This window comes from Lepus europaeus, chromosome 5 (genome assembly GCF_033115175.1).
Source record: "Lepus europaeus isolate LE1 chromosome 5, mLepTim1.pri, whole genome shotgun sequence".
NCBI classification, from domain to species: domain Eukaryota; kingdom Metazoa; phylum Chordata; class Mammalia; order Lagomorpha; family Leporidae; genus Lepus; species Lepus europaeus.
In genome coordinates this window covers 127,990,956-128,004,516 of record NC_084831.1, presented here as the reverse complement: position 1 = coordinate 128,004,516, position 13,561 = coordinate 127,990,956, and the positions used below count along the sequence as shown (strand labels likewise).

Genomic DNA, 13,561 nt, shown 5'->3' with positions numbered 1-13,561 from the left:
CCACTTGACAATTAGGATTTATTACTCAGCTTTTCCATGAGTAGAGATGGATTATGGTTGGTTCTCAGGGATGAGCATTTGGCCTAGCAGTTAGGATGCTAGTAAAGATGACTGCACCCCATGTTGGAAGGCCTGGGTTAAATACCCTGCTCCAATTCCTGACTCCAGCTTCTTGCTAATGCATACCGTAGGAGGTAGTAGTAGTAGTGATGGCTCAAGTAAGTGCTTACCGCTCATATGGGAGACTTGGAGTGAATTTCTAGCTCCTGCTTCTGCCTCAACTGTTGCAGGCATTTGGGAAGTGAACCAAGAATGGGAGCTCTGTGTGTTTATGTGTTTCTATCATCTATTTCTGTCTTTCTACTTCTCTGTCTGTCAAAAAAATAACTAAAAATTTGTCAAAAAAAAAGAAAAGAAAAGAAAAGAAAAAGAAGATCTTGGGGTATGTGGTATGGCACAGCAGGTTAAGCAACCGCCTGCACACCATTGGGAAATGCTGAAAAAAAAAATACTAGGTATGTTGAGAAAGGAGACCCTAACTCCCTCTCATCCGTACTAAAGGGAAGTTCCAGCAGCCCTACATCCCAGGGAGCAGAAACTTCGAGCTCAGGAGGTGACTCAGTGACATGGCCAGCTAGGAACACCTAACAACATTACTCTTGCAGCCCCCAACTGGGGACTAAGATAAATAGTGTAAGTGAAAAATCCTAAAGCAATGAGAGTTGAAAAAATAAGATGCTTGCTAGCAGCCCAAGATATCCTCTAGGAGCAATGGGGTTTGTCAGCTGCCCTTTAAATCTATTCTCACAAGCTATGAAGATGAGAGCAAAAAAAGAATTCAGACTTCAGACAATGCTGGCTCACAGTGAGATATAAATAGATAGATGGCTAGATTAGACCCCTAAATACTTCCCCCATGCTTTATCATCATTTGTTATTCAGTCTGGTTCAACAGGGCATGCACATTCAGCAAGAGGGACACCAAAAATGAGTATTTGCCAAAGTGAAGCCACCCCTTCCTCTGAGAGCATGTGTCATCCAGATGCTGAATCCCTACAATGGCACCCAGATGGGTGACACACCAGCAGCCAGGGCTCTCTCCAATCTGGCAGCTGCTCTCCCTCCCAACTTTATCTCTCACCACTCCTTGACCCAACACCTGCTCCAAGAGGCTGTTGTTTCTTTCCTCCACTCCCTTCATATGCTTCCCACAGTCCTTATTCACTCCATCACTCTGGGTCTTTCTTGCCTGGGTCAGCTCCAACCATACTGCCAGACCCACACTGTCACTTTTTCAGATTGAATTCCTTCCTAGCCACCAAGGTTGGGGCTGGGCTCCACACCCTCCATATTCAAGGCATGTTTTCCTTGACTATCCCAATAACAAGTGTTCCCTTTCCTTCACCTTCACTCTTTTGACTCATGCTTACTTCCCTGGAGAATAGTTCTCTTTCTTGTTCCTTGTTTCTCCCACAAGCCCATGAGAAATTTGGGCTGAGATCATCTCACTTATATTTGTAGCCCCTCGAACCACTCCAAGGGTTCCTTGCACATCACAGTCACTCAGTAAACATTACTTCTTAGTAAGTAAACATATTACCAGGCTCAGGCCTTTAGCCTAGTAGTTAAGATGACACTTCAGATCCCAGTATCCCATGTTGGAGTGCCTGGGTTCAAGTCCTGGCTCCATCTCCTGATTCCCACTTCCTACCGTTGTGCACCCTGGGAGGCAGCAGGTGATAGCCCAAGTGCTTGGGTTCCTATCAACCACATGGAGACCAGGATTGAGTTCCAACCTCCTGGACATTGGGGGAGTGAACCAGCACATGCCAGCTCCCTTTCTCTCTCTCAAATAGATTTATACCTCTAGTCCAAGGTTTTTAAATTCCATGAATAAAATAAGAGTTTGTTCTTTAGTCCACCAGTTCTGTCTCCATACAGCTGAAGTCCTTTCTCAGCTTAAGCTTTTCAGAACCTTCTGGGGCCTCTGCATCCAGAAAGGTCTGAGACTACCTTTGGTACCCCTTACTTCCATTTCCCGTTGAAGGGCTGGTTCCTATAAGTTCACTTCCTCTCTAGTGGTGGCACACTCAGAACAGCTGTGGGCTCTCTGAGTCCTCTGACCCTGATCTTGACATTATCTTACCTTTTTTTCTTTTTTATGAGTTATTTATTTCTTATTCATTCATTCATTCATTCATTTAAAAGGCAGAGTCACAGAGAGTGGAGAGACATAGGAAGATCTTCCCATCTGCTGCTCACTCACCAAATGGCCACAAATGCCTGGGGCTGAGCCAGGCCAAACCCAGGAGCCTGGAACTCCATCCAGGTCTCCCACATGTGTGGCAGGAGCTGAAGTACTTGAGTCACCTTCCACTGCCTCCCCAGCCGCATTAGCAGGGAGCTACATTAGAAGTAGAGCAGCTCGGACTGGAATCAGTGCTCATACAGGATGCTGGCATCACAGGTAGTGGCTTAGCCCATTGTGCCACAATGCTGCCCCAACCTTATCTTTACTTTTTTTCTTCTTTAATTTAGTTTTCATTTATTTGAAAGGCAGAGACATAGAGAAAAAGAGATGGACCTTTCATTCACTGTTTTACTCTACAAATGACTGTATCATCTGTGACTCAGCCAAGCTGAATCCAGGAGTCTGGAATTCAATCTGAGTCTCCCATGTGGTTATCAGGGACCCAAGTAACTGGGACATTATCTACTGCCTCCCACCAACCAACCTTAAATCTTCTAAATTCATCCTGGACTACCCACATTCAAAAATCTCAGACATGGGGTTTATACAGCAAGATGGCCACCGTGTCTCAATTATCTCAGCTGTGATCCATTCAGTCACAAGCAGCAGCATCCCAGGTCTGTTCCTACACAACCCCATCCTTCACCCAACACCCCATCACCTCCTCGCCAACACTTGGGGGCTATGCTGTCTTCTTGCCCTGGAAAACAAGTCCTGCAGGATACATGAAATCAGAATCTCTGAGGAGAGACTTAAGAGAAACAGACCATTCCGAGGCCATTGCTTTGGGAAAAGGCAGCTTCTAACTCATGAATGGCAGTCAAGTTACAATTGGAAATGCAGGATTTTTCCTTTAAAGGAAAAGCTAACATTGACAGAGTTGCTTTTTTGAGCTGCTCTCCAACAATTTTGGAACAACCGTTTAGGGAAAGAGGAAAAACAAGAGAGTGTTAAGTAACAAATGGTGGGGAAGAAACAGAGAGGAAGAGGGAGGCAGAAGAGAAAATCAAAGAGGAAGTGGAAGGGAGGGTGAGAAAATGAGAATCAAAAGGAGGAGAGAAAAGTGTGGAAGAGGAAAATGGAAGGGGAAGATCATACAAACACCAGCCACAGGTGCTGTGGTAGCCTCAACTGTCTCGCGCTGGGATCGCTAACATCTGCGAGGGCACAGGACTCCTATCAGTTCATTAAAAATATCCCATACTATAAAACCTGTGCCAGAGGCCCCTGACCCCTGAGCAAATGACTAAACAGGATTCAAGAAGTTCAAACTGCAAAGGCTGTTGTTAACCTGCTCTCAGTATCCAGTAAAGATGCAAGATCTTTGAAAAGTAGATGACCATACATCTAGATTAAGCTTCATGCTCAAAACTACCCATTAGTAAGTCCCCCTTCCTGCATAGATGTTCCCATTTGAATCCTAAATCATTTAGTCTTTCTGTTAATATGAAGCACAGGGGAAAGACTTATTAAACCTCTAAACAAACTGAAATACTCGGTTTCATTGTTCCCAGAAAAAGGCTGACCAGAAGGACCTGAAGGACCATTGCCAAAATGTTAGAGATGGTTCCAGGTAGAACACTGTGATCGTGCGGGTGGGGGAGGCACCCAAACCAGGCTGTGCAAGGTAAGGCTATCTATAGCACACGCCTTCAATAGTGAAATAATGATGTCTAGAAGCAGGTATTTAAGATCAGTGGCAGGAGAAGAAAAGCCCACAATGATAGTTTCTGAAAGGTACAGCAGAATGATTCATAGATAAATAATGTTTGAGAGATCTAATGTAATAGGAAAACCCTACAGTAACATCTGGTTAGTGGTTAAGTGCGGCTATGAATTATTCCTTCTGAAATGTACACTGTGAAGGCTAAAGACCTCTTAGTTCTCCAGTACCAAGAGTCTCTCCGCCGGCGCCACGGCTCACTTGGCTAATGTGCTGCCTGTGGCACCGGCACCCTAGGTTCTAGTCCCAGTCACCGATCCTGTCCCGGTTGCCCCTCTTCCAGTCCAGCTCTCTGCTGTGGCCCGGGAGTGCAGTGGAGGATGGCCCAAGTGCTTGGGCCCTGCACCCACATGGGAGACCAGGAGGAAGCATCTGGCTCCTGGCTTCGGATCAATGTGGCATGCCAGCTGTAGCGGCCATTTGGGGGGTGAACCAACAGAAGGAAGACCTTTCTCTCTCTCTTTCTCTCTCTCTCACTGTCTAACTCTGCCTGTCAAAAAAAAAAAGAGTCTATCAGCAAGAAGGGAGGGAGGGAAGGAAGGAAAGCAGGAGGGCAGAAAGGAAGAAAGAAGGAAGGAAGGAAAGAGTAAAAAGAGTAAAAGAAAAGCAAGTTTCAAGGCAATCCATTACAAGGTATTATACCATGAATTATCACCACAAGGAGGCAAAGAAGTTGAGGAGTTCTTTAGATAATAAACAGAACAAGGTGCACAATCCAAAGTATAGTGAGAAGAAATCTGACAAATGTGAGAAAATACTACCTAACTTCCCATCCTCATCCAATAATCATTCCTCACTCACAAGAACCTGAAGATCCATATTATCAATTCATTCATTCATTCAACAAGTATTCCAGAAGCTGTGAGGTCAAGCCTCAGTCAAGCCAGTGGGTTCTCAGTGTTGTGTATGCATCAGACCTCATGCTAGATGCTGGGGATAAGGGCATGGAGGAGATTCGGCTTCTGGCTTCAATAAGTTCGAGACTAGGAAGGTCTCAGATGCATGAAATTGCTACGGTTCAAGATGCACCAGTGGAATTTGAGCCAACAAAAGGATGAAGTGAGAAGTCCCATCCAGACCAAAATTCACCTTCAGCAGATCACAGTGATAGGTGGGAAAGCTTCCTGGCTTCCTAATAAGTTCTGCAGTGTATTGTGCATCTCTTTTTGCCTTAAGTCCCAGTTACGTGTCCTACTCATTTGTAATAAGTATTTCTGGGCTAGGTTTTCTTGTATTTTTGTTACTTTTATAAAAACTATTTCTTGTTCATTTGTCTTTTTTTTTTTTTTCCTGACAGGCAGAGTGGACAGTGAGAGAGAGAGAGAGAAAGGTCTTCCTTTGCTGTTGGTTCACCCTCCAAAGGCCGCTGCAGCCGGCGTGCTGCGGCTGGCGCACCACACGCGATCTGAAGCCAGGAGCCAGGTGCTTTTCCTGGTCTCCCATGCGGGTGCAGGGCCCAAGGACTTGGGCCATCCTCCACTGTACTCCTGGGCCACAGCAGAGAGCTGGACTGGAAGAGGAGCAACCAGGACAGAATCCGGCACCCCAACCAGGACTAGAACCCAGGGTGCCGGCACCACAGGCGGAGGATTAGCCTATTGAGCCGCGGTGCCGGCCTAGACTCTCCTTTTATTCTGATTTTTGTGGTTTTATTAATTATTGTTTTATTCTAAGTCATCTCAAATTATTATTACTGGAAGAAAGTAAATTTCAGAAATTAGTTCTAATGAAAATATGAGAAGACAGAAGGATCTCCAGTACCAAGAGTCTATCAGCCGGCGTCGCGGCTCACTAGGCTAATCCTCCTTCCTGCATAGATGTTCCCATTTGAATCCTAAATCATTTAGTCTTTCTGTTAATATGAAGCACAGGGGAAAGACTTATTAAACCTCTAAACAAACTGAAATATTCGTATATTAAACTTCTAAACAAACTGAAATATTCATAGCATCAGAGATTCCAGAGGGTTCTGTAGGACCAGAGAAGTCCCAGGGCAAGGTCAGCTACCCTAGGTCAAGAGACCTCAAAACCAACCTCCCCTCTAGGACTGACCACAACCAGAGCAGTCAAAATGGAACAAGTTAATTGACAGTCAATATCAGGTGTCCTATATAATCACATACATTGTCTCCTCACTTGATATCATCTGTAGTCATATAACCCAAGTATTCAACTTTCCTGTGACACCTGCCAGAACAAGCGAAGGCTACCAGGGGAGCCCCATGCCTCCTGCCACCACCCCCACCTCTTGCAGCAACAGAGCTTCAACGACTGACCCTACTTACATTAACAAGTGCAGACCATTCTCTGTGGAGTGGGATCCTCAAAACAGCTGGCCTTCGCTTCTCTTCAATTATTTCAGCTTCTTTAAAATAACTGAAGCCACAAGCCTTGGAACTTCCTAGAGCACTGAACCCCAGACCACTTGTAGAACTCCCTTTATGGAGGGGACAAAAGGGAAAGCAATATGTTGTTACAAACTTCTGCTCCATACCCATGTCTTTGTCCTTTGCATTCCTGTCCCTCATTGTACAATAGGAGCCTTCTAAGTACACCAGGCACTGAGGCGATTGGACATAGCCCAGGGGACCTCAAAGGGGTTGAGTTTACATCAACTGATATTTGCTGACTTGGAAATTAAGAGTGGGAACTTGAAACAGGTGCTGTGGCTTAGCGGGTAAAGCCACTACCTGCAATGCTGACATCCCGTATGGGCTCTAGTTAGAGTCCCAGCTGCTCCACTTCCAATCCAGCTCCCTGTTAATGGCTTGAGAAAAGTAGAGGAAGATGGTCCAAGTGTTTGGGCCCCTGACACCCATTTGAGAGACCTGGAAGAAGCTTTTGGCTCTTGGCTTTGGCCTGGCCCAGCCCCAGTCATTGCTATCATCTGGGGAGTGAACCAGCAGGTGGAAGATATCTGTCTCGCTCTCGCTCTCGCTCTCCCTCTTTCCCTCCCCCTCTATAACTCTGAATTTCAAAATAAATAAATCTTTTTTTGAAAGTGGGAACTTTAAATATGGTATAATTGAATTCATTAAATAATAGCAATTACATCAACATAAATAGTAATTTTTATCCAAAAAATATTTTTTAAAAAAAATTTAGTGTGCAGAGTGACATTGTTTTTCATTTTTGGAAATCTCGAGAACACAGTTGATCATCATGTCTGCTTATGGATTCACTTGTTCCACTGTCACATTTCATTTTAACTCTGGAAAATTCCACCGTACACTCCGGGGTGGGGGGGGGTGAGAGTGAAGAAATCAAAAACATCTTAGGATTCTAATGAAAATAATTTTGATCTTGTGGATCCCCTGAAAGAGTTTCAAGGACTCCCAGCCCATACTCCATATGATAAGTCTCACTTTTGCCTCCAGTGGTCATCCCCTCCATCTCAACCTCGATTCAGAGACAACTAATGTCAGTTACCTAAGTAGTTTTCTAGAAATGCTCTACTCTGCATCCAAGCTATGGATAAAGTTCCTACAGCACATTCTACATACCAGGAGCCCAAAAACACTATCGGGTACAATATATTTTATATTTTTATTATTGTATTTTATGATTTTTGTATGTTTGTTTGAGAGGCAGAGAGACAGAGATCTCCCACCTCCTGGTTCATTTACCCAAATGCCCACAACAGCCAGGGCTGGGCCAGGCTGAAGACAGGAGCCAGGAACTTAATCCAGGTCTCTGATATGAGTGGCAGGGACCCAACAACTTGAGGCATCACTGGATTCCCATTCCTGGATTCACTGGCTGTGCAAGCATGGAAAGTAACTTAGCTTCCACCTGTAAAACAGAGACAGTGCTACCTATCACATAATATTATTGAGAAGAATAGTTGTAATTATATAGAAGACCTTCCCACCACATGGTAGGTACTCAATGCTCAGTAATTGTTAGCCCCTTCCTTTTTTGCTCTATGAACAGGAACAGCTGTGGGACCCTGAACAGGGCTGGCTCCTCAGGGAAGCTTTGCAGAATACCCTTTTAGGAAGTCTGGAGACACAGGAGACTGAGCCAAGAGAAGAGAACAGAGAAAATTTTTTTTCCACCTGAAAAGGAATTTTCTCAAGTGTTTGTTGTCTGTCTGATCCAGACTGAGAGGCACAGTCTGCTTTTCTCCTTTTCTCTCACCAGGCCAGGAAAATGGGCACTGACAGTCCCTGTATTTTTGTATTGTCCTTCCAGTCTGCCTCTGAAACTATAGTCTGGTGTGGCTTGCATTTATAAATCCCTAGGGCGTGGAGAGAAGCCACCAGGTTTGGAGGAGCCTCTCATGGGAGGATGGTTTCCTTCTGAAACCTTCCAGGAGTAGAACCAGCCTCTGCTGTGTTCCAGCACAGATGTGTTTTCACTCACATTTGCAAATAAGGATGCAAAGCTTTAGAGACACTTAGTAAAGTAGTACAGTTAACAAGGGAAGAGTCAGATTCCAAAACAGGGCTGCCCTCCTCCAAAGCACATGCTTTCAGCCACGTTATCCTATGATGTTCCAACTATAAAAGCCAGCCGGCTTCATACAGAAGGCAAGATCTCCCAGAAGAAACACATTATTTGTAACTGTGGACTGAAGGCTTTGCTAAGCCAATAATATAGTTAAAATCAAAATTATTCAGAAAATCATTCCTAAGCTAGGCACAAAAGTAGAAAAGCCAAACACTAAAACCAGTATTTTATTAGTTTTGGATTAGCATAGATTATTCAACTTATTCTATTTATATTTAATTAGCATTTAATAGTAGATTAATTATTAAAGTTAGCTACTTCAATTTATAGATTATTGCTTTAATTGGTAGCTCAATAATGTAATAGCAATTTATTCAGCAAAGTTTCTGAGCTCCTGGTATTCAATATGTATATATTGTATATGTATATATATGAAAATTTAAAAAAGTGTTCTTTGGCTTCAATCAATACATTATAGGTATTACAATATTATACATATTATAATATATAATGAATATCTGTATACATATTTATGTAGGTATGTGTGTGTATGTGTGTATAAATGAAGAGAGAGAGAATTTGATGAATAATAAGAGTTAGGTGCTAGAAAAGGGAGAAATTAAGCCAGTTGAGTGTTCAGTGAAAACTTGGTCAAGGAACAAGGAAGCATCATGTAAGCTGACCATTGAAATACAACTAGACTTGTAGAAAGAGTGAAGATGACGTTCTAAGAAAAGGGGCTCATTTGAATAGGTACATTACAAGATAAGGAGGTCAGTAAATAGTTGGCAATAGAAATATGCAGGTATCTGAAGAGAAAGCTGGAAGGTGATGGAGGTGGAAGAATACTGGCTGTGACTGTTGGTAGGGGTGAGCATGGGTGATATGGTATGTGTGATGCTTTCAAGAGGGGAAAGTGTACAGACACAGCCTGGCCCAGAATCATGACAGCAGGAAGAGAAAAGAAGTAATGTGGAGGTATAACGAGAATGTGGGGAGGACGGAGGGTCACCCCTTGACTGCTGGCAGGAAGAAGGAAGGGAAGAGCCTGGATCTCCAGCCTGCACGTGACTGGAAGCACATGGCTGTTTCGTAAAACCAATGGAGAACTGCACTGATTTGCAAGGGAAGATCCTGACCTAAGTTTTAGATAGTGGGAATTTAGTTTCCTGAGAATGGAAAGTAGACACACCCAGCAGAGAGGTAGAAATTTGAGTCTGACATGCAAGAGAGTGTCTGGAGTTAGAAAACCGTATTGGAACTTCAGCTCCTAAAGGCGGTTATTGAAGCCTGGGGCAGATGTGATGATTTGGGAAGAAGCAAGCTGAAGACAGAATCTGGGGTTCTGCTTGTGTTGAGGGGGTGCAGCTTATCATCTCCCCAGGGAGACTTTGGACAACCTAAGAACACTCCTTCCTCAAAAAACAACAGGAATTCCTGATCTAACCCAACTCTCTTATATCATGGAGGAAGAAAATCCAACCCTAGAGGCTTAACTGAGTTATCCAAGGGTTCAGAGCTTCTTAACAGCACAACTGAAACCCAACAGAATCAATGACCTCGGGAATTAACCTTGCCTTAGCCGTTGGAAGAGCTTCACATGTAGCCCCATGACATGGGTAGACTCAGAGACAGCCTGAGAACAAACTACAAACTTCATTTTTCTCTGTACTTCAGTCCAGCCCTGTGAATGTCCAACCATATAATTATCTCAGGGGTTCAAACCACATCTGATTCATCTTCTTGTCACTGTCCCCTCATCCTTCCCTTTCCCCCACCACTGTCTCCACCAACAAAGTTATTACAGAGTAGAAAAATAGCAGATTATTTTTCTCTTTTGAATGTGCACATGATCCCAGGCTTGTGGAGTCAAAGGGACACAAGAGATCATTTAATATTAGTATAAACAATCCCTGTGGAAACTGAAGCCCAGAGACATTCAATGACTTGTCCCAAAACATTTGTGAAGAGTAGAATCTGGACCCAAATCCCAGACCTTTGTTTGCTCCCATTGCACTACCAACCTTCAATGCAGGAAACCTGTTTTTAAGACAAACTCTCCAGTTCTTCATTTCTCCAAACGTATTATTGAGTCCTCTTGCCTCAAGATGCCTCTTTTTTTTTAAAGATTTATTTTATTTATTTGAAAGGCAGAGTTACAGAGAGAGGTAGAGCCACAGAGAGAGAGAGAGAGATTTTCCATATGCTGATTCACTCCCCAAATGGCCACAACATCCAGAGCTGAGCTGATCCAAAGCCAGGAGCCAGGAGCCTCTTCTGGGTTTCCCACATGGGTGCAGGGGCCCAAGGACTTGGGCCATCTTCTACTGCTTTCCCAGGCCATAGCAGAAAGCTGAATCGAAAGTGCAGCAGCCAGGACTTGAACCAGTGCCCATATGGGATGCCATTACTGCAGGCCAGGGCTTTAACACACTGTGCCACAGCACTGGCGCCAAGATGCTGTTTTTTTAAAAAGCTCCATAGTCCAATATGTTTGCAGAGTGCTGTAGGCTACCCCTCTCTTGTACAATCAAAATGTTTATTGTCATATTAAATATTTGGGGAAGTCCTACAGTAAAGAAACCTGCTTTATTCTCCAACAATATTTCCTTAACTTACTCGACCCTTGTCTTTACCCTTTAAATACCCTGTGTTTAAAATCCACCAATTTCCAAGGATTATACTTTGGGAATTACCACCTAATGTCCCATTAGCAAAATTTCCTTTGTAGGTTGCAGGCAGAAGTCCCACTCCTGAATGGTCCCCATCACAGGGACCAGGCTGGGGAGGGATTAGAGCCCAGAGAAGGAATGAGAAACAACAAATAGTCGCAGTCTGCTCCTGAGGCATTTGCTCTGCCAGCGAGGAACAGGTGAAACAGCTGTTTGAGACATTTTGACTCATGCTCCCGATGATTAGGGTAAGGCACCAGCCTCCACCTCAGGGATCATGGGAAAATGAGTATTTAGGCTCTCCTATACTCCACATCAGCTAATGTGCGACTTTCCCTCTGCTTCTGCCCCACTCCCGGTAGCAATGTCACCTTGCCATTGTCCTTCTGCGCCCATGCTTACTTTCCCTGGTATACTCACCACTATGGACTTCACCCTGGACTACTGAAAGTGGCCCTCTAATCAGTCTCCCTGACTCGATGCCTTCCTCCCTGCAATGACATGCTGCCATCACATTAAGTTTAAAACAACACTACATCTGCTTTCAAATAAAGGAAACGTTCCAAGCTCCAAAGTTCTCTTTGTTGTCACAGGCTACATCCACACAGTGCTATTTCTCTGTACTCCGCAGGGCAAGTTTCCTATTACCGTGGGTTCATCTCACTACTGGCTCAGCCACATGCAGGCTGTCTTTTACCTGCCTTCCCTGCCGCTCTATGCTTCCTGCCTCGCCAACACCTTCCAATTCTTACCAGCCAGCATCCACCCCCAGTCTTGGACTGTACAGACCCTTCCATGAACTCTGGCACTTGTAGAGTTCTCTTTATCTGCATTGCTTTTCTAGTGTTTCATGAATGTTCTAGTGCTAACAAACTCTGGAAGGAAAAAGGACTGTGCCTTCTTAAGTGACAAGTACTAAAACAAAGAAACAACCAACCTTGCTGAATGAAAGAATGAATCCCCAATCCACATTGATTGACCTCAGAACTCTAAGCAGGAAGCTTCAGGTCTACAAAACAGGGAAGCTAAGCTCTCTACAGGCTTGAAAATCATTTAAATCTTTATAGTTTAATTGATCTCAATTTTAGAAAAGGTGAAGACATATGTCTTTCTGGAAGGCCAGGGAATTCTCATTCTTTTTCTTATAGACAAACCTGTGCTTTCTGCTGCCTTCTCTTGGGCTGCTTGTCACACTTGGCCTCCAGGATGGAGAGTCTAGACCAAGTATATTATGTGTTGCTCTAAATTTCCCAAGGGTCTGACCAGAGTGTTTTTCCCAGGAATACATTCTCCCTTGTCAATTGTTCCTTCATTCATTCTTCTAATTAACAAACATTTAGTGAGCAAGTTCTTGAGGTACAAGAATGTATTTTTAAAAAATCACGATTCTCAAAGAGTCCACAGTTGAATGCAGTTTCATTTAAAATGAGGGGAGACATATGCGATAGAATCATCTAATGGAGATTTTTTTTAAAATACAGGTTCCCCCAACGTTCCTGGGAGCCAGCATTGTAGCGTAATGGGTAAAGCCACTGCCTGCACTGTTGGCATGCCATATGGGCACCAGCATTGGGTTTGGGTCCTGACTATTCCACTTCCAATCCAGTTCCCTGCTAATGGCCTGGGCCCAAAGAATGGCCCAAGTGCTTGGGCCTCTGCAACCACACGGGAGACCTGGATGAAGCTCTTAGCTCCTGGCTTTGACCTAGTCCAGCCCTGGCTGTTGTGGCCATTTGGGGAGTGAACCAGCACATAGAAGACCTCTTTATCTCTGTTTCTCCCTCTCTCTCTATAACTCTGCCTTTTAAATAAATAAAATGAATCTCTTAAAAAATACAGGTTACCTGGACTCTGCACAAGAGTTCTTATTCAGTGAAGTCTGGAGTGAAACCTGGGACGTACATTTTTTAAAAGGCAAGCTAGGTCTTCTGATGTACACTCAAGTTTGATACCTGCTGGCCCAATGGAAAAGAGAAGTGAAGTTTGGCCTAAAACTGCATCTGAACTTATTTTAGCATTAGCTTAAAGGTTTTTTCATACTTAGTATATTATAACTCAACTTGATGTATAAACAGACTGCAAATCACTCTTATAACAAGTTGCTGAGTCTCAACCAGTCATAAGCAGCCAAGTGTTCAAATTGTGTTCACATAAGACAGATGTGAGATGTAACCAATGGAGTCATCTCTACTTCAATTCCGTTTTCTTTATGTCACTTCCTTTTATTGGGTTATATATATAATCAGCCCATGTGGTGAGGTGTGCATTCTGAATCATGTGGGGTACAGAATGTTGCCTGCTTCTAGAATCACAATAAAGCCCATTAACATTCATAAAACTAGGCTTGTAATTTTCCCTTTTAATATAGGCATATAAGAGGGCACTTATGAAATAATTGTGTCTACTTGTGATAAAAGATTTACAATGTGTAATGGAGGTGCAAAGAGATTAAGTGGTGAGTAA

The 13,561-nt window shown here is 43.6% G+C and overlaps 1 protein-coding gene across 4 annotated transcripts in view; it reads right to left on the bottom strand.

Annotated features, from left to right (window-relative positions):
* DDR2 (discoidin domain receptor tyrosine kinase 2) overlaps positions 1 to 13,561 on the bottom strand; it is a 164,432-nt gene that overhangs the window by 135,386 nt on the left and 15,485 nt on the right. Inside the window, exon 2 of one of the 4 annotated variants that reach the window (XM_062192639.1) lies at positions 6,260 to 6,411. The exons of the other annotated variants lie outside the window; for them this stretch is intronic. Coding sequence (XP_062048623.1) covers positions 6,260 to 6,411 — 152 coding nt within the window. The remainder of the gene's footprint in view (positions 1 to 6,259; positions 6,412 to 13,561) is intronic. 4 annotated transcript variants of the gene reach the window in all.